The sequence below is a fragment of the Lissotriton helveticus genome, chromosome 8 (genome assembly GCF_964261635.1).
Source record: "Lissotriton helveticus chromosome 8, aLisHel1.1, whole genome shotgun sequence".
In the NCBI taxonomy this organism is placed as follows: domain Eukaryota; kingdom Metazoa; phylum Chordata; class Amphibia; order Caudata; family Salamandridae; genus Lissotriton; species Lissotriton helveticus.
The window spans coordinates 5,573,084-5,595,423 of record NC_136069.1 but is presented as its reverse complement, the minus strand read 5'-3'; the positions used below and the strand labels follow the sequence as shown (position 1 = coordinate 5,595,423).

The following is a 22,340-nucleotide window of genomic DNA, read 5'->3' as shown; positions in this document are numbered from 1 at the left end:
AGTTACAACAGATTAATTCACTTGTCATTAAGTAAAGCCTACAGGTGTTTATTCTATATTTGTTTTGCTTTACAAGAATCCAACTACCTTGTCACATTGGTGACAATCTGAGGCCTGAGCCCCTCTACGCATCTCTTTGCTTAGGACAAGAGCCCTGGAGTTACGTGGTGATTCCCAGTCCTACTCAGCTGGTCTGGATTTGGGGGGCACACAGACTTGTCCTCAGGTGTCCATCTCACCTCTTTCTCCGCCGCCCGGCACATGGCGCGGTGCTCTTCCCTCTTCCTGGACTCCTCCCGGTACAGCTCGATGGCCTCCATGATCCTTTCCGCCTGGCGAGGAGAAAACAGAAAATCAAAGGATTACAATGCCTCTTGTTCCAGTTCCTTCAGCCTCACCTCCCTGCACCCGCTGCCAGCGCACACGTAATGCGGTGTAGCCTTGAGGTATGTCTGCATGCCAGAACTTCTAGGGGCTTTGTGAAAGATAACGGAAGTGGATAAGAAAACAGAAAAAATATAAAAGCCGGCATTGGAGTTGAACGCTGAGCGAATTCCTGCGCAAATGTAAAGTGAACTTAAGAGAAGCAAGGAGGCGGTTCATAGAGCTTCGGTCTTTGGACCTGGATTACTGGCCCCAAGGACACAGTATAAAAGTGACAAAACATAAAAGTAACAAAGTGGGATTTACTGCTTTTCAACTAAATGAACTTAAATTACTCAACAGTGCCTTGCATTCACTCGTTTTTACTTGCGCTGTACAGAGGCGACTCAACAGAGTGAATCAGACTGAAGAGGAAGGGGCTTTTGATGAGGATGATGAAGCAAGGCTGGGTCTCAGGACAAGGGATCAACTTGTAAAGGGAAACAGTCTAGTCTTGGACAGACACTGGCAATTACCACGGATGCAATTGAAAATGTGTGCTAGGCCATCACAGCGAGATCAGGCCAGCTGCCTATCCGGCTCCTGGGATGTAGTTCTGGAAGTTTCAACAGGTTGTGACTAACTTGAGGAATTAGAAAAATGCCAGCTCTCACTGAATTACATCTGATATTTATTTTTTTAAAACCTAAGACAAGGTAGGACAGTAGCGCTACAAGGACCACCCGCTCTTAGACCTTTGCACAGACAGCCAATCAACTGCGCCATTTCAGGTGTTTAATATTGGAAGGCAGGGTTTGCAAAGACTGTCAATCACCTGAGGCCATTACATATGGCTAATTAGGGCAAAGTATGCGCGGACTGTCTATCAACTGGGGCCATGACATGTGACTACTACCACTGAAAGGCAGAAGTGGAAATCAAGCTCAGACGCTGCCCGATGAATTTGGAAAGCGCTTCTATGGAAAGGAGGTGAACTATAGGGTGCAGCCCAGGTGGAACAAAGGACCGTCTGCAGGGGAAGTAGTTAATGTCACCGCAGCAACCAAGAGGCAAATGGCTGGCACTTTTTAAGGCTGACAGATTTATTCTCAAGCATCTGGGCGTCCAGGTCCTCATTTATCTGGTGACTGTACCACATTCTGCTTCCACCTGACAACAATCGGCACAGACAATGCCACAGAAGAATGTCAAATATCACCAGCACTGCGTGAACGAGCAAGGCACAGGTGTGTTCCTAGCGAAGCCCTACTGGCACTTCAATGACTATACCCGGGCCACGAATTGGTAAAACCGTGATTGCAACAGCTTTACAGGGTGAAACAGAAACGCAGCAATCTAAATGCTGCATATGTGCAAAGCATTAGGCCAGGTCATCTAATGCAGACATGCACACGCTCATTGCTTGGGTGTCTCTGTTAGTCACATTCCCCAATACCAACAGGAAACAATCCTGGTAATTGGGTGACAGGATTATGTTATTTACCCTGTAAGCATCTGTGTGTAGCATGTAGTGCTGCAGGTTCACATGCGATGCATACTCCTGCCATTTAGTCTTGGGCTTGGATGTTTGCAAGTTGTTTTTCTTTGAAGAAGTCTTTCGAGTCACAAGATCTCAGTGATTGCTCCTCTGGTCGCAGATGTGCATGGGAACCGACTCCACTGTTTGGTTGTTTTTCACCCAACGGGTGAGAGTAGGGATGGAGTAGTGTGTAAGATAAGAATAGTGACCATGCGTATTGAAAGAGTAAGATTGAAGGGAAAGAAATCCGTAGTAAACACTGGCTCCCGGGGATTCTACAGCACTAAATATAATGAACAGATGCGTACAGGGTAAGTAACAATGAGTGGCTGTAGATACAAATGCTCTCGAGTGTAAAGCAGCACTCCCCTACGCGAGGACAGCCGGGACGGTGCAGTGGTTTGGAACAGGGTCATGAGGACAGTTTGACCCACCCTTGCTTGCTCTCTTGCCTGAATGTCCACACAGTAATGATTTGTAAATATATGTGGAATGGACGATGAGGCAGCTCTACAGATATCTGCTGGGGGTATGTACCCCAGAAAAGCTATAGTATCTCTCGGTTTGGGGGTGGAGTGTGGCCCTGGGTGGGAAGGTAGGGTTGTTACTTTGTCTTTAGCATGACATGTCTGGATGTATTTCACAATCTACCTGGTGATCCCTGCCTTAGAAATGGCGCGGGCCTTTATGAGTCTGTGAAAAAGCCACAGATAGTTGTCACATCTTACGGAAGGGTTTGGCCCTGTCTATGCAATACATGAGAGTACATTTAACGTCCAGTGTGTGGGTGCTCTTTCGGCTACGGAGTGTGGTCCTGGCAAAAAGACTGGGAGCTCAACAGTTCGGCTAAGGTGGAAAGGGGAGACCACTGTAGGTAAGAGCTTGGGATTGGTTCTAAGAGGCACTCTGTCGCTGATGACCTGAAGAAGGGTTCCTGCTGCGTGAGGGCCTCAATTCACTGACGAGCCTAGGAGATGCGATTGCTGAGGAAAGAAATCTTCCAAGAATGGAACTGCAAAGGACAAACTCAATGGCTCGAAAGGAGGCCCTATAAATCTGGTGACGATAATATTGAGATTCCAGACTGGGGCAAGAAGCAACCTTGGTGAAATCACACGTTTAAAGACTCCGTGAATGCTTTAATTACAGGGATTTATAGTGGGAAGAGTGTTCCCTGCTCTGCATATATGTAGTGATGGCAGCTAGCTGTGATAGAATTGATATGTAGACTGATACCTCCTTTTCTAAATGTAGGGGGTAAGAAAAAATATATTGCACTGTAGGAGTGAAAGGCTTAATGTGGTTTGTAGTACAGTAGTGGACAAAACACTTCCGCTTACAAGCATAGCAGGTGCAGGTAGTGGGTCTACGTGCTTCTCTTAGTATATACATGCACTCATGATGTGAAACAAGGCGATCAAACCCTAGGTTCTCGGAAGCAAAATTGCCAGATTAAGCAACTTGGGGTCTGGGAGCCTGACCTTGCCATGGCTTTGAATGAGAAGGCGCAGGTTGTTTGGGAGCCTTTTGTGTGATGTGATAGATATTTCGAGAAGGGTCGAGAACCATGGTTGTCTGCCCGCCTTGGAGCCACCAGGGTGAGGGATGTTTGCCACAGCTTCCTGATCACCTACGTGCCAGTGGGAGAGGAGGAATTGTATACACAAATATCCCTGACCAGTTCATCCACAGAGCATTGCCAATTGCCTGGAGTATGGAAATCTGGTAGCAAAGTTTGCGCAGGCAGCATTTTCAAACATGGCGAAAAGGTCTGTATCTGGGGTGCCCACCTGTAAAAGTAAGGAAGTAGGACTTGTGAGTGGAGTTCCCATGCGGAACTTGTTGCATCCTGCAGCGCAGGTCTGCAAAGTCGCTGTCCACTCCCGACAGACAGTCTGCTAGGAGATGAACTCGGTGATGGATGGGGCAAGGACAAATCTGGTGCGCTACGACCGGCACCTGAGGCAAGTGGCTTATGTGGAGACCCCTTGGATGAATAAAAACGAATACATATTTGTAAAGCGCAACTTTTCACCCCTTAAGGTTTCAAGGCGCTGGGGCCATGGGTAAGATTAAGTGCGCTACTGTCCAGAGTCACATGATGCTGCGCTGCCGCTGGGGATCAAACCGTGAGTCCTGCGCTCCGGAGTCAGTCGCTCAGTCACCTACGCCACACCTTTATGTGGTGGCCACAAACCTTGGACTGTCATGTCATTAAGATGTGCTCCCCAGCCGGCAACGGATGCTTCCATGGTGATGGTCACCCATGGAACTGGGTCAGAAAAGGGCCGGCCTGCCCTGCAGCATGTTGATGCTGTTCCACCACTGCAGAGAGCAATGAGCGGGATGAATCGGGACGTGAAAGTAGGCGTCTTTCAGGTCCAGCGTGGCCATGGAGTCGCCTTGCTGCAAGAGGTGGATGACAACCTGTAGGGTGACCATGTGGAAATGTTCTGACAGGATGCATCGGGTGCAGAGCGAAGGTCCAGTATTGGTCTGAGAGATCCGTCCTACATGGGAATGAGGAAGTATTGGCAGTAGACGGTCAGTTTCTTTTGGTGCTGCTCTGGTATGGACTCTACGGCTCCTTTGGATAGTTGCGCCTGCACCTCTTGTAACAACGTGATGTGTTCTGGCTGACGGTGTGGGTTTTGGGGAGAATGTTTGGTGGGGTTATGATTAACTCCAGGCAGTAGCCGTGCCGGAGGAAGGCTAAGACCCATCTGTGGTGATTTCCTCTCATCGGGGAAGAAATCCCTGAAGTCTCCCCAACCCCCCTCCCCGACAGGTGTTGCGTGATCGGGGAGAGGGAGGAGGTAAATTAGTTTTTGCGGTAGAGGCTCTCTTACTAGGAGTGTACCTGCCTCGGCCCTCGGTGCCGTTCTCGCCAAAGGAGCCTTGAGTGAAACCCCTATCACCCTGTGGGTGATACCCTGTTGCTGCCAATAGTTGGACTGGGTTGGCTCTAGGGAAGCGGTGCTCGAGCTGCCTCTTGTGTACTGTCTTGGAAAGGATTATGAACAACGGGTCAATAAAGCACTATCCTATAGATCCGTAGAGAGTGACCTAATAATCCTCATATTTGCATAGACAGAACAATTACAACATTTCAAGGACTGTTCATATCAAAACAGGAAAATCCAGTCAAAAGTCTTCCATGTATGTTGTTCCATTTATTCAAAAGATTTCTGAAGCAACAGCCAAATATCAAAGGAAACAGCCAAAATGACGTCCGGCCGACTTGATAACATGGCTAGAAAGTTTCTAGCCGTGTTATCAAGTAGGCCGGACGTCATTTTATCGGAATATGGACTTGGAAACTTTATTTTCGACCATGAAATAGGAATACTTACACTACGCTCTTGTACTTGTTCTGAATACCGGAGGGACCATCTGTTTGTCTTCCCGAATACGGACCGGTATTTATTTATATACATTTCGTCTTTTGACTACGTCTGACCCGGTTCTTGTGGACTTGTTCAATATAACTACCAGACATACGTTACATATCCCATGAGTACATATAACTCCTTGTACTGTACATTTTCTATTGGGACATCGTTGTTTATATTACTGTGACTTCTATTTCCGGAATACTCCGGCGGATCGGGTTTGGAACAATTTTATTCGTTATCATGTGCCATATTATCTACAAAGAGCCCGTCTACATTTGAATTTCGTCCCACGTTTTAGCCTTGAAAAAGTCATGGTACAAATTATGTACGGACGAAACACGTGTTGGCTGTTTCCTTTGATATTTGGCTGTTGCTTCAGAAATCTTTTGAATAAATGGAACAACATACATGGAAGAATTTTGACTGGATTTTCCTGTTTTGATATGAAGCGTCATTGAAATGTTGTAATTGTTCTGTCTATGCAAATATGAGGATTATTAGGTCACTGTGAGAAGTTGGCCTGGTAGGGGATGTTTCCAATTCTGGAACCACCTACTACCTGACCAAACAATCCCTTATGGTGTCTGGTTGTAAGTCAACCTTATTAGACAAGCTATCCTAGGGGTAGCATGGACTAAGCAGCCTAAAGGCTTAACTTAAGAGGTCGTGTTAAGCGAGCTGTTTTACCACATACAATCCTGTAATACCAAATGAAAGGACACCACACAAGTATATATTATAAAAATATATGTGTTTATTACTAAAAACAATCCCCAGTATTCTTTATGAATAAAGGGGCACAAGCGTTAAATCAAAAGCACTGTTTAAACATACAAAGTTGCACAATTATGGATGAGGGCAGGGGGCCACTCGAACCATATACTAAACAAGTGGTATAAGAGAGGCCACTCGAACAGTGGTTAGGCCTAGGGCCTAGGGAATCGCTGGGAGCAGTCAGGACAAGCAATGCTGAAGTCGGGAATGGCCCTCGGGATTCGGGAGATGTGCGGAAAGCGCACGCATGCACCAATGTTAACCAATGGTGCGTAAAAGTCAAAGAGTTAAAGTTAAAGGACACTTCCGCTGAACCTAGAGATACAAAACTTAACACACAGACCCTAGAGGTGTGCACCAGTGTGGGAACACCGGCGGAGCAAAGTTACCTCACCCACAGGAAGCGGGTGCATAGGGTCGAAGTGGCGTCGGGTTTTGACACGCAGGCTCTTGGTGCTTGAAGCTGAAAGGGCTGCAGGCGGGTTGAAGATGAAGTGTCCGGTGGAGTCCAAGGGTGGACTCAAGTAGAAAAGTACCTGAAAGCAGAGGGGACAGAGTCTGGGTCACTCAGCAGTGACCAGGGTGGAACCAGGACGGAACCAGGCAATGTCGGGCGCAATCAGGTGGTCGTCGAGGAGCTTCTCTCCGCTGTCACGTGGGCTCTGGGGCATCTGCGACGTCCAGGAGCAGGTCACGATCTGTCCCACGCAGGCTCTCACCGTCGGTGCAGTCGGCTTCCGGTTTGGAGCAAACAAGCCTTGGTAAGAGCAATCCACGCGGGGTCGGAAGATTGCTTCTCACTCGGACCAGGAAGGTCAGAGTCGGGGCTCCTTTTCAGGGGAGCTGGTGTGGATCTGGAGCAACCAGAATCACAAGTCTTCTTTTGTAGTTCGTCGGCACAGGGACCACAAGCCAGCTGGCAAGTGACCGGGCCAACGCGTTGAGCCAAATCGTGCCAAAGGGCCCCACGCAGCACTCGTCGAGTGTGGAGGGCTGAACTTCGGCTCAGGAGTAGCTCAGGGTGGGGGCTTCTCAAACCCCGGTGCACAGCTTCGAGGGTCACTCGTGGGCTGCACGGTCAGCGTCTCGTGGTCAATTCAAGATGGCGTGCCCCACGCTTCCGGTCGCCTCCACGGGTCTCAGCTTTGCAGGGACTGTGGATCGGGCTGTTAGAAGCTGGGCAGGCTTGATCTCGTCGATCTCAGTCGCTCGAGTTTCGGCGGGAACTGCAACTAAGTAGACGTCGAGGGCTGGATGGTGCCTGCTGCTGCAGGGTGGTCACTCCTTGACCACAAGGGAGATTCTTCGGGCTTCCAAGTTGAAATGGGAGTCCAAGGGTCCAGAGTTTCGTTTCTAATGTTTCTTCCAGGAAATCTGATGTGCATTGGCACTGCTCCCACTCTTATTCCAATCTGGGGGGCGTGATTACCTGCTAGGTCCCCTCCTATGGGTGGGACCCAGGAAGTGGGTGGATACACCCCCTTCCTTTGATCCAGGCCGCCCTGGCACGAGGGCTGGAGTGCCCCAGAACCGGTTTGGCCGGATTATGCAAGGGGCAGCCTTGTGCGCCCCAAGCAGTGTCTGGTTTCTTTCAAACCTCCCTGCTACAATACACTATCTCCTGTCTGGAGGGCGGTGACACCCTCCTGTGACAGGAAACCCTTTGTCCAGGACCCCCTTGACTGAGTTTCGGTCAGCTCCAGGGGTCCAGACATTTGTCTGTGGCAGAGGCATCCATTTTGTGGATCTTAAGGTCTTTGGAGAAATCAACCGCATTAAAGTAAAGTAACATGTCTTACCCCTCTAGAGGGGTGGAATGCCATCCCCGTCGCCAGAACTGGCGAGGGGATGGTATTCCAAAGCGTATGACACCTTACACGACATGTTTTGATAAAGCCAAACCAAAGTTGCTAAATAACCGCGAGGATTATAAGGCACTTAATAGTATATGGTATGGCATTATCCTGAAACAGCTTAGGGATTTGTTCCCGACGGCTGCAGACAGGCTCAGCTCATGCTAGAGCTCCATCTCACATAAAACCACGCACTCAGCCTCCAGGATTGATGAGGCCTTTCTATAGGAGTGGCTCACAGGTTTACATGTGTCCAGATATAGGTTTAGACATAGGTATACTATATCTAAGCAAGGGGTGTGTACACCACCTTACCCCAGCTGAGTGATCAGCCAGTTGTGTCAATTTAAGAACCAGCCAGGGGTGGCAAAAGATATGCTGCAGCCCCTGGTAGGCCTTAGTGGCTCCTATGCCCTGTGCACCTATAGTGCATTATACAGGGGCTGACAAGGAGTCCATTTCCAATTGGTATGTGCCTATAGCACATGTGTCATTAATTTAGTGAGAGAACAGCAGGCTGGGGGTCTGATCAGCAGGCCCACAGCCTCAGTAGTCGAAAACCAGTGAAGCAAAAAGCAAAAATTTGGGGTGACCATAGGATAGCAGACCCTACTCTCCTACAGTCACTCTCTACGGATCTATAGGATAGTGCTTTGACCCGTTGTTCATAATTGTGTATATGCAAATCCTTGAGATTTGCTGGTGTCACCTTTGGTAGTGGGTGACCGTGGTCTGCCTAGCACTCCAATGAGGTTATAATTAGCTCACATCAGAGTGTATGTCCCACAATATTATCAGTTGTACTTTTATAAGTGTAGGTGCGGTTATTCTCTTCCAGAGAACACCACTACCATTATTTTGTTCTGTAATTGCCTTGGAAAGGAGCCATTCCCAGAAGGAACCTGAAGGGATGTCACTGCCTTGGCAGTTTCTTGATCTTTTCAAGCATGGTGTCAACACAGAGTCAAAACAGGTGCTCCCCATCGCATGGAAGTTTAACGGGATGCTACTGCACCTCTGAGGTGTTCACTCCCCTGGCTGCTATATCCGCCGCATCCGGTCCACACCTGATGGTTGCATTTGAGATAGCCTTGCCTCAATCAACTAGCTCTTTCTCCTTTTACGATGCTGGTCAGGGAGATGCTGAAGGAGCCCCTCCATCTCCTCCGTGGGCTCTTTATGAGCGAGAAAGGAGGCCTAGTAAAGTGGTGGAGCACCAGTGCCTGCTGCACCCACCATTACGCTCTTTCCGCAGCATCAATCTGCTAGCTCTCCTTGTCGGCAGGCAGAGCATCCCCACTGTCCTGGGCTGACTCTCTTTCTAGCAGTACTAACCACTAATGAATCTAGGCAGAGATGACCCCTGATACAGGGGAGTGTCCGATGGCAGGGCTTCCTCGAAGGCAAGCCGGCACTTCTTTGGCGGGGTCTTCTCCATGGCAGAACTCTTGACTGTGAGTGGGTGGGTGATGATCCTCCTCTGTCTCTCGTCCAGCTCCTGCTGCAGCCTCTGGGGGATGGGGCATTCCTCAACGTCGAGAGCAGGATCCATAGGTGGTTTCTGCACTGACGGCGCCTGCTTCGTTGTCAGCAGCGCTCTCAGCTTTGATGGTGGACCAGGTTTTGGGAGTTCAGCGCGCTAACAGGTATCCTTGGACTCAAGGATGGCTGAGGGTCAAGGCCGTAGAAGGGTCTTTTCTTGGCTCCAGGGCCTTCTTTGGTGCTGAAGAGAGCTCGAAGGTGGTGGCGCACCTGAAGGTGGCGGTAGGTTTGGCAAAGGCTTGACATCATTCACCCGGACGGACGGTGCTCGGCTCCGCTTTGTGCAGCCATTTTTGAACTCTGAGAATGGCTTGGGCATCGACAGTATTCCCGTGAGGCGTGGTCTACAACTTATGGACTGAAGCCGATAGATGGATGGAGAGCCCTCAAGTGTTCCTTCTTCCTACAGGAATCCCTCCTCAACTGACTCAGACGTTGTATTCAATGAGCTGAGGACCTGGCTGGCGTGGCCAGAAACCAGGCAACTCATTCAGTGCTCTGTCCTCTTCATAGGTGCAGAGCGGATTAGCCTTGCTGAAGATATCCGGTGTGTCTGAAGAGGATTTGGCCATTTTACTGTGGGCCCACCATCGCTTATCGATGCTGAGACAGAGTCATCCTGCTGTGGAACGCTGAACCACAGTCATAGCAGCTCTTGTCATGGTCCTGCGAGAGGCGAAGCTTGCAGACGGCGTGGAGATTGGACCAGGGGTATTTAAAATGGCACAACAGATATCTTTTAAAGGGTGCCCATTCCAACACCTCGGGAGCATTGTCATTCTCCAAAGGGTAATACGGCGCATTGTGGATGCTCAAAGGTCCAGAGGGCAGAGAGTGGATTAGGCACTGGTACAAAAGCACTTGAGAGTCTTCTTGCACGGGATAGGAGGCAATGTAAATGTAAATCCGTATTTGTACAGCCCGAACTACTCACCCTTACGGGTCTCAAGGCGCTGGGGACCGTTGTGGAAATTAAGTGAGCTATTGCGGAGCTATTGTGGAGAAGTGTGGCTCAATGGTTAGAGCGGCAGACCCTGATGCAGAGGTCTAGCCCGGGACCAGGGTTCAATTCCCCGCCTCGGCGGGTCTTTGGCTTAAAAATTCCACGGACCTGATAATTCTCGCCTCGGTGCCTAGTCTAATCACGGGCCCCACTCTGCAACTCTGGGCAATAGCTTGCTTAATCTCCACAACGGCCCCCACAACGCTGATGCCTGGCCTCCACCTTGGGGGTGCCCAGGAGTGGACGCCTCACAGGGAAAGCCAGGATGGGTTCCACAGCGGTATTCGTACAAGCGCCTTGAGACCCTTGCGGGTGAGTAGCGCGCTATACAAGTATCAATTTACATTTTTGCCCAGAGTCACATGGTGCTGAGCTGAGCTGCCGCCGCAGATCGAACCATGAACCCTGTGCTCCGAAGTCAGCTGCCCTGGCCGCTGCGCCACACCTCTCCACAGCAATGGACTCTGAGGCCGGGAGAGGAACCGACAAACTCAGAGACCAGGAGCGTGCTGGATCATGACTGAACCCGATGGTAGAGCACAACAATCTAACAGTGGAGTCGGTGCCCATAAGCGTCTATTACGGGATGACGCGACACTGAGACTTCGTGACTCAAAAGACTTCTTCAAAGACAAACAAGTTGCAAATATCTGAGCCCAACACTAGATGGCAGAAGTATGCAGAACACGTGCATCTACAGGCAGACATGCCACAAACATGATGTTCTGATGCCAACGTATCGTTCCCTGGCCAAACTGGAGTACTGACTGGTCAAATCCACTATGCAACTCCTGCTTAGGTAAAAACTGGACCTAAACACTGATGCTTCTTTAATTCATGTCTCTCTAGAGTGAGACCCGTCTGATGCTAAAGCAGAGTTCAGTCACCGGGGGCTTTCAACCCCTGGCCTCTGTGGACAAACGCCATTAAAATGATGAGAGGGAAGAAATGCCACCAGGGTCTCTCTGGAGAGATGCTACCCAGCTGGCAAGAGCCGGGTTAAATTTGTCCGCAGATCCTGGCTTCCCCTGGCCTCTCCAGACAGAGCTTTTTGAATCAGGGGAGGGGGAGATGGGCTGTTGGACCTCATTAATTCCATGGTCATCTAAACAAAGAAAGTGTCAAAATTAGGACATAATGTGCTCTGTTGTTGGCTGCATAGAGTCACAGACCGGCTCCTGGAGTGTCACGATAAAACAGTTGCAATTCTGAACTAGTGTCCGAAGAGAGAAGCGCTCTAAATGCTGCTCAGAACTCGTAAGCTATTCAACACTCATGAAGGAAAATGCTACTTACCAGGATGCATCTGTTCTTGGCATGTAGAGCTGCAGAGTCCTACACTTAGCATTAGATCGCCACCTGGTGTTGGGCTCGGATGATTGCATGTTGTTGTCTTCTTGGAAGAAGTCTTTGTAGTCACGAGATAGGTGACTCCTTCCTTGGACAATACTGCGCATGGGGATCGGCTCCATCCTTAGATTGTTTTTCGCCATGATGGGAAATTATGGAGTTAGTAGAAGTAAAGAAAGGATGGCCATGCGTATGCATCTAAGGAAGATGAAAAACTGGAACGGATACAAGTCCCGGGGAGGCGGGAGGGCGTGTACAACTCTGCAGCTCTACATGCCAAGAACAGATGCATACTGGTAAGTAGCATTTTCCGTTCGAGGCATATGAGCTGCAGAAACTACACTTTGCATCGATTGTGCAGCAGTGTCTCTCCTAGCGGTGGTCACATGTACCTGTTGCAGTATTTTGAAAGAGTTTTTAGAACAGCTTGGCCTACTGCAGCTTGCTGCTTCGCTTGCACATCAACACAGTAGTGTTTAGTGAAGGTGTGTGTTGTAGACCATGTTGCTGCCTTGCAGATGTCTTCTAGGGGGATGTTCCCTAAGAAAGTCATAGAGGCTCCTAGTTTGCGTGTGGAGTGCGCTTTAGGAGGAACTGTTGATGTATGTTTTGCTTTTTGATAGCATATTTGTATACATTTTACAATCCCCCATGCAATTCCAGCTTTAGAGATTGGGTTGCCTTTATGTGGTGGAGAGAAAGATACAAACAATTATTTTGTTTTACGAAAAGATTTAGTCCTATCTATATAGTAGAGAAGAGCTCTTTTAACATCTAGTGTGTGTAGAGCTCTTTCTGCTACAGAGTCAGGGTTTTGGAAAAACACAGGTAGCTCTACAGATTGGTTTAAATGAAAAGGAGTAATGACTTTTGGAAGGAATTTAGGATTTGTTCTTACAACCACCTTGTTACAGTGTAATTGTAAAAATGGTTCTTGTATAGTGAAAGCTTGTATTTCACTAACTCTTCTAAGAGAGGTAATGGCAATAAGGAAAGCTGTTTTCCATGTGAGGAATTGCAGTTCAAATTTGTGTAAAGGCTCGAAAGGGGGTCCCATGAGTCTTGTAAGGACAATATTCAGGTTCCACACTGGAGAAGGTGGTAACCTGGGGGGGAATGATTCTTTTTAATCCTTCCATAAAGGCTTTAATAGCAGGTACTCTAAAAAGAGACAGATGTAGTCTGTTTTGTAAATATGCTGCAATTGCTGCATGGTGCAGGCGTATGGATGAATATGCCAAGTTACACCTTTGTAAATGTAAAAGGTAACAAATGATATTTTGGATGGAAGCATCCAGGGGATCAATTTGGTTATTGTTGCAGTAAATGGCAAATCTCTTCCATTTAGCAGCATAACAAGCTCTGGTAGTACGTCTCCTGGCCTCTTTAATGATGTTCATACAGTCTGGTGGTAGGTTAAGATAACCAAACTCTAAGACTTCAGGAGCCAGATCCAGTTGATTTGGGTCTGGATGTCGGATGTCTCCATGGTTCTGCGTTAGCAGGGAAGGTGTTAGTCGTAACTTTTGGTGTGGAACTAGAGAGAGTTCTAGTAGTGTGGTGAACCACGGTTGGCGTGCCCATGTGGGAGCTACCAGGATTAATTTGAGAGACTGTTGTCGTAGCTTGCGTACTACTAATGGCATTAGTGGTAGTGGCGTAAAAGCGTACGCCAATCTGCCTGACCAGTTCATCCATATGGCATTGCCCTTGGACAGCGGGTGTGGAAACCTGGCGGCGAAGGTTGGGCATTTTGCGTTTTTGTGTGTGGCGAACAGATCTATGTCTGGATGACCCCACTTGGGGAAAAATGGTTGAAGAACTTGCGCAGCCACGCATGTCTTCTAAGTAGGACACTAGTGTTTACAGCTCTAGATGCAGTGTCTGCTACATCAAGTGCACACTTGATTGAGGCATTGGAAACTAGCTTGCCTTCTTGTATAAGGTCGTTTGCCTGCGCCTTTTATTGGTCAGGTAGATGTTCTAGTAGTTTCTATAACTGATCATAATGAGCCCTGTCGTATCTTGAAAGGAGGGCTTGTGTGTTAGCTGTACGCCATATGTTGGTAGGTTGCGCAGCTATTCTTTTGCCTGAAGCATCTATTACCTTAGATTCTTTGTCAGGTGGGGGTGCCTCACCTGACGTTTGTGAATTTGCCCTTTTCCTAGCATTTGATACAACTAGTGAATCTAATGGTAGTTGTCCTTTAATGTAGGTCGGATCTGCAGGTGCAGGCCTGTATTTTTTCTCAATTCTAGGGTTTAGGATCCTCGTACGTACCGGGTCTTTAAATATCTCTGGAGCATGTTTGATGACCCCTTTAATCATAGGAAGAATTGGAACAGACAGTTGCGATTGTTCAAATGTGTCTAAAAGAAAATCTTCCTCTGCCTCATCAGAATGCATAGTGACCCCATGGTCAATGGCAGCTCTGTTCAGCAGGTGTCCAAAACGAATGTTATCTTCCGGGGGAGAAGGTTTTGATGGGTATGACTGTGGGTCAGGAATATCTGGTGCATCCTTTGGGTCCCAGTCTGTATCATCTGTAGGGTATGGGAAAGGCTCATCTGGGTCTACCCCTCCCCCTAGGCTATACTCATCATCATTTTGAGGTGAGTGTGAAGAATGAAGTGGAGAATGTGGAGGAGACATCTGTGGTGAATTGTTAAGAGGAACAGGAGATGAAGGAGAAGGAAGTATAGGTGAAGAAGGGTGCATAGGAGATGTGGCAGAGTCCTTCTTCTTGACAAGCACTGCATGTGTAGGTGCTGTGTCTGACTTCCTCTTCCTGTGTGGTGTAGTGGATACAGCACCTGTTTTGGGGTCATTGTAGATCTTCTTTTGTAGAGGATCAGGTTGGAAAAGTTCTTCTCCTTATGGAACCTTTGTTGGCGCCGATTTTTTCGGTTCCGGACGAGGTTGCTGCTTGTCTTTAGCCTTAGGAGGTGTTACAGTGTCCTTTGGTCTAGTTTTCGGCACCGAAGGTGTTGTTTTCGGTGTCATAGGCTGTTTCGAGGGCTTGGGCGCATCGGAATCAGGCCTTGTAGGTTTCCGTACCGAAGACGTTGGCTTCGGAGTGGAAGCTGATCTCGTCGGCTTCGAGGCGTCGGACGCTGGCTTCATACTTTTGTCTTTATAAGTCGACGGTTTCGGAGCCGAGACTTCTTTCGGTTTCGGTGTCGAGGGAGCTTGTGGGATCGGCACGTGCGGCTTGCTCGGTAAGGAGCTACCGGAAGGCTTAATTATTTTCTTCTGAGCCGGGCTCGATGGCGGGGCTTTCGAAGTGTTCTTTCGGTCGCGACTGGGCACCGGAGGCGGAGTGTTGACCTTTGCCTTCGATCTGGGTGCTGTGTGTGGTGCAGGGGCAGTAGTACTCACGCGCTGACCCGACGGTATGGAGTCATCTGAGTCGTCTGCCTCTGATACGACGATTTGGAGATCATCGGAATCGTCTTCGGGAACGAGCGGAACCTTCTCGTCGAAGATATCTGCGGTTCCGGAGCTGATCTCTGCATGTTGTGTCGACGGGCCCTCTGATCTTGGATGGTTTTCTTGGATCGAAAGGACACGCAGGCTGTACAGCTAGATTCGTCGTATTCTGGCGATAAGCACAGGTTACAAACCTCGTGGTGGTCACTGCGTGGAAACTTTGCTCCACACTCGGGGCATTTTTTGAATGACGTCCTTTCCATGAGGTGTAGGCCTCACGGGGTGGAAAGGCCCAACGGCCCACGTCGACGACCGGAATCGAGCTGATGGAGTCGATACGATGTTTGTTGATATCGAATTAGTTAGGTGAAATGTTAATACGTTTTTGTGCTTCGAAGTACTTGAAAAGTAGATTTCGAGCTGGAGTGGAAAAATTTCATCTGAACCCAGTGGCGGAAAAAAACAATCAAAGGATGGAGCCGATGCCCATGCCCAGTATCGTCCAAGGAAGGAGTCACCTATCTGGTGACTACAATAGACTTCTTCCAAGACGACAACAACATGCAATCATCCAAGCCCAACACCAGGCAGCGATCAAATGCAAAGTGTAGTATCTGCAGCTCATATGCCTCGAACATAGGGCCACAGAGGAAGCTTTCACAACATGTAAGAGGCTGGACTTCCCTAAGTACAAGTTGAGAGAGCACAAAAGCTGGATGTAAACCTTAAACATCAGTCCAAAAACAACATTCATGTTAGGAAAGAAAAGAGGAAATCAAATGGAGTAATGAAAACAAAAAAGAGCACACGCTATGCAGACAAAGAAAAGGCAGGTGAAAACAATAGGTCAGAGAGGGTTGATGTCTTACGGCTTTCACAGTTTCAATAGTCTTCTTTCCAGCCAGCCCAGTTTCCCCTTGCGTCTCTCCTGCAACCTGGAAAAGACAAGACATAAGAACCTGTACCAAGCACACAGTGATGCACATGGGTTCAAAACTCCCCACACTAAGGAAATACAGGGCACGACAAACCCTTCACACGAAGAATACCTGTTCATTGCATTTCACAACTCCCAATCAGGTGGGGGAGACACGGACAACAATAGCCAATCACATGGGGAAGAAACAGGTACAAAGATCCTGTCACATGGAGAAGAGACAGTACAAAGATCCTGTCCCATGGAGAAGAAACAGGTACAAAGATCCTGTCACATGGAGAAGAGACAGGTACAAAGATCCTGTCCCATGGAGAAGAAACAGGTACAAAGATCCTGTCACATGGAGAACAAACAGGTACAAAGATCCTGTCCCATTGAGAACAAACAGGTACAAAGATCCTGTCACATGGAGAACAAACAGGTACAAAGATCCTGTCACATGGAGAACAAACAGGTACAAAGATCCTGTCACATGGAGAACAAACAGGTACAAAGATCCTGTCACATGGAGAAGAAACAGGTACAAAGATCCTGTCACATGGAGAAGAAACAGGTACAAAGATCCTGTCACATGGAGAAGAGACAGGTACAAAGATCCTGTCACATGGAGAAGAGACAGGTACAAAGATCCTGTCCCATGGAGAAGAGACAGGTACAAACATCCTGTCCCATGGAGAAGAAACAGGTACAAAGATCCTGTCACATGGAGAAGAAACAGGTACAAAGGTCCTGTCACATGGAGAAGAGACAGGTACAAAGATCCTGTCACATGGAGAAGAAACAGGTACAAAGGTCCTGTCACATGGAGAAGAAACAGGTACAAAGATCCTGTCACATGGAGAAGAAACAGGTACAAAGATCCTGTCACATGGAGAAGAAACAGGTACAAAGGTCCTGTCACATGGAGAAGAGACAGGTACAAAGATCCTGTCACATGGAGAAGAGACAGGTACAAAGATCCTGTCACATGGAGAAGAAACAGGTACAAAGATCCTGTCACATGGAGAAGAAACAGGTACAAAGATCCTGTCACATGGAGAAGAGACAGGTACAAAGATCCTGTCACATGGAGAACAAACAGGTACAAAGATCCTGTCACATGGAGAATGAATATGCTACTTACCAGTATGCATCTGTTCTTGGCATGTAGGGCTGCTAACATTCATATCTTAGCATTAGATCGCCGCCTAGTGTTGGGCTCGGATGATTGCACATTGTTGTCCTGGAAGAGTCTTCGAAGTATCCTGAGATAGGTGGCTCCTCCCCTGGACTACAGTGCGCATGGGCATCGGCTCCATCCCCAGATTGTTTTTCGCCATTGTGGCAGGAGATGGAGTGAAAGTGTAAAGGATGTCCATGCTAATGAATAAATACAATAGTATATCTGCAGCTGCGACAGGCACCGGGGAGGAGGGCGGGCGATATGAATGTTAGCAGCCCTACATGCCAAGAACAGATGCATACTGGTAAGTAGCATATTCAGTTCGAGGCATGTGGGCTGCTAAATTCATATCTTAGCATAGAATACATAGCAGTCCCTCCATCAGCGGCGGTTGCCCGTGCCAGCTGCAGAAACCTGAAAAAGTGTCTTTAGAACAGCCTGTCCTACAGCTGCTTGCTGCTTGGAATGCACATCAACACAGTAGTGTTTTGTGAAGGTATGTGGTGTGACCCACGTGGCTGCTCTGCAAATATCCTCTAAAGGAATGTTCCCTAGGAAAGCCATGGACGCCCCCAGTTTGCGTGTGGAGTGCGCTCTGGGGGGTATTGTTAAAGTGCGCTTGGCTTTTTGATAACATATTTGGATGCACTTAACAATCCACCTGGCTATCCCTGCTTTGGAAATTGGGTTGCCTTTGTGTTGTGGTGCGAAGGCAACAAAGAGTTGTTTCGTCTTTCTAAAGGGTTGTGTTCTGTCTATGTAGTACATCAACGCCCTCCGTACATCTAAGGTATGGAGCATTCTTTCCGCCACCGTTTGCGGGTTTTGAAAGAATGCTGGCAAGTCAATAGTTTGATTAAGATGAAACTGTGACACCACCTTAGGAAGGAATTTAGGGTTAGTGCGTAGCACCACCCTATTTGGGTGAATTTGAATGAACGGCTCTTGTATGGTGAGCGCTTGCAGCTCACTGACACGCCTCAGAGACGTAATAGCTATCAGAAAGGCCACTTTCCACGTAAGGAATTGGAGCTCACACGAGTGCAGTGGCTCAAATGGTGGCCCCATCAGTCTGGTGAGAACGACGTTGAGGTTCCACACCGGAGCTGGTGGAGTTCTTGGGGGAATGACTCTCTTCAGACCTTCAAGGAAGGCTTTAATGGCGGGCACCCTGAAGACAGAGAGGTGCTGCCTGTTCTGAAGATAAGCCGCTATGGCTGAGAGATGTATCCTAATGGAAGTGTACGCCAGATTGCACTTGTAGAGATGTAACAGATAACAGATGATGTTGGGAATAGATGCATCTAGCGGGTTGATGTCATTGGACGTACAGTAGATGACAAAACGCTTCCACTTAGCAGCATAGCATGCTCTAGTAGTAGGTTTCCTCGCCTCCTTGATGATACTCATGCATTCTGGAGGTAGGTTAAGGTATCCAAACTCTAGGACTTCAGGAGCCAGATCGCCAGGTTGAGCTGTCGTGGATCTGGATGCTGAATGTCTCCATGGTTCTGCGTCAAAAGACTGGGTGTGAGGCGCAGTCTTTGATGCGGCACCACCGAGAGTTCGAGGAACGTGGTGTACCAAGCCTGGCGCGCCCACGTTGGAGCAACCAGGACGAGTGTCATGGAGTGCTGCCTTAGCTTTCTTGCGACCAGCGGTATTAGAGGGGCTGGCGGAAAAGCGTATGCAAATTTGCCTGACCAGTTCATCCATATCGCATTCCCCTGCGACTGTGGGTGAGGGAACCTGGCGGCAAAGAGTCGGCATTTTGCGTTCTCCTTTGTTGCGAACAGGTCTATCTCCGGATGACCCCACTGTTGGAAGAACGGGTGGAGAACAGAAGGGTGTATCTCCCACTCGTGCATCTGATGGCTGTATCTGCTGAGCAGATCCGCCATCTGATTGTCCTTGCCCGGGAGGTGTTCTGCCATGAGGAAGATGTTCCTCTGAATGGCCCACTTCCACATGCTCTGAGCCAGATGAGACAGCTGTGGCGAGTGGGTGCCTCCCTGCTTTTGAATGTAGTACATCGCGGTCATGTTGTCCGTCCGGACTAGCACGACCTTGTTGCTCAGATGTACAATGAAGGACTTGAGCGCCATGAAGATTGCCATCAGTTCCAGATAGTTGATGTGCATCTTCTGTTGCTGCGTCGTCCATAGTCCCTGCACTGTGTAAGTGAGCACATGAGCTCCCCATCCCTGGAGAGACGCGTCCGTTGTCAGGATAATCTGCGGCACAGGCTCTTGGAACAGTCGGCCCTTGCAAAGGTTGTGTGGAGTCCACCAATGCAGAGAGTCGTATGCCCGACTGGTAACCAACACTAGGTCTGTCAATTGCCCACGAGCCTGTGTCCACTGATTCGCTAAGCACTCCTGGAGCGGGCGCATATGCAACCGTGCGTGAGGGACTATGAAGATGCAGGAGGCCATCATGCCTATCAACTGCATGAACACTCTCGCTGGCAGGGAGTGTCGTGGTCTGAATCATTGGATCAGCGACTGAATGCTGTCGATTCTGACTTGGTTTGGCTGAGCCATGGCTGTCAGGGTGTTGATCGTAGCACCCAGGAACTGCCGGACATGTGCCGGCTGAAGATGCGATTTTGGGTAGTTCAGGGAGAAACCCAGATCGTGAAGCAGGCGAATTGTAGTCGACATGTCTGCGGCGCACTGTTGCTCCGACTTGGCTTGTACGAGCCAGTCGTCTAGGTAGGGGTAGACATGGATATTCTGCCTCCTGAGGTGCGCCGCCACTGTCGCTAGACACTTGGTGAACACCCTCGGGGCTGTTGTGACTCCGAAGGGTAGGACTTTGAACTGGTAGTGCCTGCCTTGAATAGTGAACCTGAGATATTTCCGGTGTGACGGGTGTAGTGGAATATGGAAATAAGCATCCTTGAGATCTAAGGTTGCTAAGAAGTCTCCCTGGTTTAGCAAGGGAAGAATCTGCTGCAGTGTAAGCATGTGGAAATGTTCCGATAGTATGTACAGGTTGAGGGGACGTAGATCGAGAATGGGCCTGAGAGAACCGTCCTTCTTTGGAATAAGGAAGTACAGGGAATATACCCCTGTGCCTTCCTCCCCCACCGGCACGAGCTCGATTGCGCCTTTTTGCAGCATCGCCACTACTTCCTGCTGCAATAAGTGCAAGTGCTCTGCGGACATAGGCCTTTGCCTTGGTGGGATGTTGGGTGGAGTGGATTTCAACTCTAGGCAATAACCATACTGAACTAATTGTCGCACCCACCTGTCTGTGGTGATGTTTCTCCAGACGGGCAGGAACTGCTGCAGTCTCCCCCCGACAGGTGTTAGGTGGTCGGGGGGCAGTGACAGAGAGTCACTGTTTGCTTGGAGTAGAGGTGCGGGAGCTGTTGTTTCCTCTGCCGCGACCTCTGTTGCTGTTGTTCCTATAACCTCCCTTGTTCTGCTTAGTGAACGAGGCTTGCGCCCCACCTTTGGAGAACTGGGATTGTTGACCCATCTGTCCTCTGGTGACTCCACGTGCACCTGAGCGACGAAAATTGCCGCCACGAAACTGTTGGGACTGCAGGGCCCCCATAGATTTAGCAGTTTCCGTGTCCTTCTTTATCTTCTCTAAGGTGGTGTCAACATCCGGACCAAACAGACTATCAGGATTGACTGGCTGATTCAGAATTGTCGTCTGAATATCCTGCTTGAACCCTGAGATGCGGAGCCAGGCTTGTCTTCTCAGCATAACGCTAGTGTTGATAGCCCTAGCAGCTGTGTCCGCAGCGTCAAGTGCACACTTGATGGCTGCGTTTGATATTAGCTTTCCTTCCTCAATAAGCATCTTGGTGCCTTCTTGGAACTGTGGGGGCAGGTGTTGTATAACCTGTTCTAGGGTGTCGTAGTGCGCCCTATCATAACGCGCCAGGAGCGCCTGTGTATTTGCGATGCGCCAAAAGTTTGCCGCCTGTGCAGCCACTCTTTTGCCTCCTGCCTCAAGCACTTTGGACTCCTTGTCCGGGGGAGGAGCTTCACCCGTTGTCTGGGAGTTGGCACGTTTCCTGGCATTGGCAACCACAAGAGAGTCCAGTGGCAACTGTCCCCGGATGTAGACGGGGTCCGCAGGAGCAGGCCTGTACTTCTTTTCAATGCGAGGGTTGACCACTCTAGCCCTCGTAGGCTCCTTAAAAATGTCTCCAGCATGTTTGAGAACACCTTTCAGCATAGGAAGTGTCTTTACTGTCCTCTCAGATATGGCAAAGGTGTCAAAAAGGAAGTCTTCCTCAACCGGGTCGGCATGCATGTCCACATCATGATTGGCCGCCGCCCGTTCAATTAGTGCATGAAATCCTGCTGAGTCCTCAGTCGGGGATGCACGTGCATTAAAGGTTTGCGGGTCTTGGCCCGCACCCTGGGTGTTTTGGTCACCAGAGTCGTCGTATGAATCTGGGTGTACATCAGGGTCATCGATGGGGAAATTGTACTGTTCATCCTCATCATCTTCCTCACCCACAGAGTGTTCTGGGGAGGGAGTAGGGCTCCGTCTAGGAGGAGGCTGAATCGGCTCCGTGAGGCCTAAGGCGTCAAGGGGCACCCTCTTCTTCTTCAACGGGATGACGTAGGGGTCCACCGGCTCCGAAGTGATCTTCCGTTTATAGAGGGTCAGCTTGCCGGTGGCAGCATCGATGAAATGCTCTGAATCGTCCACCGAGTCGAGTACACGACGTGGAAGAGGGTCTGGCAGTGAGGAAACCTGCTTCGGAGCCGATTTCGTCGAAAACGCTTTCGGCGCCTCCTTAGGTGGCAAGAGAAAAAGGAGTTTCCCCGAAGGCTTAGCCGGAGCGTCCTTTTGCGGCTGCGGTGATGGCATCGGAGCCGATGGAGCAAGGGCCTTCTCCCTGATTCTCTGCAGTGACTCCGCAATGGGGGACGGTACACTGCCAGTGGGTTTCGTCGCCGACAAGGATGCTTTGAGCGGTCCCTCGGATCCGACGTCCTCGCGGGCCTTGTGCGGTTTGG

General features: G+C 49.2%; 1 protein-coding gene across 6 annotated transcripts in view; it reads right to left on the bottom strand.

Annotated features, from left to right (window-relative positions):
* The window catches only part of WDR3 (WD repeat domain 3), a 137,340-nt gene that overhangs the window by 24,353 nt on the left and 90,647 nt on the right, over positions 1 to 22,340 (bottom strand). For all 6 annotated transcript variants that reach the window (XR_013599687.1, XR_013599688.1, XR_013599689.1 and 3 more), the window contains exons 21-22: positions 16,120 to 16,185; positions 240 to 332 (exon numbers count right to left, since the gene is read on the bottom strand). Coding sequence is in view for 3 of the 6 variants with exons in the window: in XM_078656346.1 (XP_078512472.1) it covers positions 240 to 332; positions 16,120 to 16,185 (159 nt within the window). In the remaining 3 variants the exon portion in view is untranslated. The remainder of the gene's footprint in view (positions 1 to 239; positions 333 to 16,119; positions 16,186 to 22,340) is intronic.